The sequence below is a fragment of the Gracilinanus agilis genome, chromosome 4 (genome assembly GCF_016433145.1).
Source record: "Gracilinanus agilis isolate LMUSP501 chromosome 4, AgileGrace, whole genome shotgun sequence".
In the NCBI taxonomy this organism is placed as follows: Eukaryota; Metazoa; Chordata; class Mammalia; order Didelphimorphia; family Didelphidae; genus Gracilinanus; species Gracilinanus agilis.
Genome location: NC_058133.1, coordinates 459,132,971 through 459,135,196, shown reverse-complemented (window position 1 = coordinate 459,135,196; position 2,226 = coordinate 459,132,971). Strand labels below are relative to the sequence as shown.

The 2,226-nt window shown below is 46.0% G+C and overlaps 1 protein-coding gene across 1 annotated transcript; it reads right to left on the bottom strand.

The window, feature by feature from the left end:
* Positions 1-472: 472 nt before the first annotated feature.
* LOC123247141 (glutathione S-transferase Mu 5-like) lies at positions 473-1,928 on the bottom strand. Its single transcript, XM_044675943.1, has 3 exons — positions 1,819-1,928; positions 1,611-1,721; positions 473-701 (listed from the first exon to the last, which is right to left on the bottom strand). Exons 1-3 carry the CDS (start codon positions 1,906-1,908, stop codon positions 612-614), a joined length of 291 nt encoding a protein of 96 aa, XP_044531878.1. The 5' UTR covers positions 1,909-1,928; the 3' UTR covers positions 473-611.
* Positions 1,929-2,226: the final 298 nt, after the last annotated feature.

The window sequence follows — 2,226 nt, the reverse complement described above, 5'->3', positions numbered from 1 at the left end:
AAGCCCAAGCAGGCCCCCAGGAGCATCAGGTCTCCCCCTCAGTGCTGAGGAAGCTGGGTATTGAATTTGGGAGCCCTACTCCCCCATCTGCTCCTTTTCAAGGGGGAAGGGAAGAGAATATGCATTTATATAGCCTCTATTATGTGCTAGGCATTTTTCTAAGTGCTTTATAAATATTCTCATTTGATCCTCACAACAACCCTGGGAGGTATGTGCAGTTATTAACCCCATTTTATAGTTGAGGAAACTGAGGCAGGCAGCGATTAAACGACTGGCTCAAGGTTACATTGCTAGTGTCTTAAGGCTAGATTTGAACTCAGGTCTCTAAGACCAACACTCTATCCAAGGCACCCCTTAGCCTAGGGGAGTAAAGAGGGACCTGGCAGCGATAACGATGAGGCCTCTGGGGAGAAGCAAGGGGGGAAGCAGATGGTCAGGAACTAGAAATACAAAATCAAAAGGAAACACAGAATAATGACTAAAACACTTTATTGGAGAACCTGGGCTCTTTGAGGTGAGGGCCAAGAATGTTCCAGCAGCCCTCCACTGCAGGTGGTTCAGCAGTTGATGGTGATTCTTCAACCCGGGCTTCTGGTCCGTGCAGTGGGATACTACTTATTACCCCAACATGCCATTTTTGCGAAGATTGGGTACGGCTGGCAGCGTTCAGATGCTAAGTAAGAGGCGATGCTACTCAGACTCTAGAGGGAGCAAGGCAAGGGGGGGGAGAATAAGTGGTCAGAGTTCAGTGTCCCATATCTACCTCTCTTACCTCCACCCTGAGCTAGGGCCCAAGCAGGAAGCCAGGAAGACCTGGGTTCAGGTCCCACTTCTGACATATATCTAGTTTGTAGGTCACAAAGCACGGGTTTGAAGGAGTTTCCCCATCTGGGAAATCACAAGTCCAGTCTCTATCCCTTAATGAGGGATCCCTGTCCTGATGGCTCTATGTCTGTAATAAAGTGGGTTTTGAATGCAAGTGTGACCCGAAGATCTGCTGAAGATGACTTAAAACCAATGAAAAGTTATCTATCCACTGGGGGTTGGAGAACCTGGGTTCTCTGCTAACTACCTCCCTGAATGGCAATGGGTGGACAAGTCACTTGACATGTATAAATTGGCTTTAATTTCCTTCTAAAACTAAAAAAAAAAAAAAAAAAAAAAATTCTAAGCCCTCTCACTGGAAACACCGACCCAGCCGACCGAATTTGTATGGTGGAAGAGAAAGGCAGAGTCAGTATTCAGAACCCCAGCAAACCTTCACCCCAACTGTGCAAAATATAATTGGGGCAACTCAACAGAAGCAGAAACCAGGATTCTGGATCTTCAACCTAACTCCCTACTTTGTAGCCACAAACTAACCCTAATATCTAGGACTCAGGATACCCCTAAACTAGACCCCACTCCTGTCCACCCCAAAGACCCTTCTACACAGAAAACTAAATTCCTGACCCTGATCCCAGGCAGCCAGGCACAGGGCTGGGGAACGAGCCCATACAACCCCCGTTAATCTGAGACAGCCCAGCTGTCCACTCCACCCCTCCTGGCCCCAGGACACATGAGAGCAGATGGGAATGCAGCTTCAAATGGTAGAAGGACTGAGGCATCACCTCAAACCGATGTAAGAACTCCTTGAGGTTTGAGAACTTCTCCAAGCAAGTGGGCTCAAACTTTCGGTTCTGGTCAAGGACATCGTACACAAGAAAGTCCACGAATGTGATCTGGTAGAGATAGAAGGGAAGAGTCAAGTCAGTGAGATTCTTCTGCTCTTTGCTTAGCTCCCAGTGAAAAAGAAATACCCTCCTTCTTCTGATTTACCTTGTTTCCTGCAAACCAGGTGCATTTCCCCAGGAACAGGGAGAAGAGCTTCAATTGCCCTGGAAGCTGCTGAAGGTACTCAATTTTCATTACTTCCTGGGAAAGAAAGAAAAAAATTTGTCATTTATATACAGAGAAAGAAGCAGTTAGGTGGCCTCAGAGGTGGGATTTGAACCCACATTTAATGGTCTTTCTATTACACTAACAATATCAAATCATATCAAACTCAAATGTTATACTGTGTCATTATTTATTTTGTTAAACATTTCTCATCTACATCTTAATCTGTTATGGACTGTTCTCAGGTCAGCCTTGAGTTTGAAGAGGGAAGGAAGGAAGGAAGGAAGGAAGGAAGGAAGGAAGGAAGGAAGGAAGGAAGGAAGGAAGGAAGGAAGGAAGGAAGGAAGG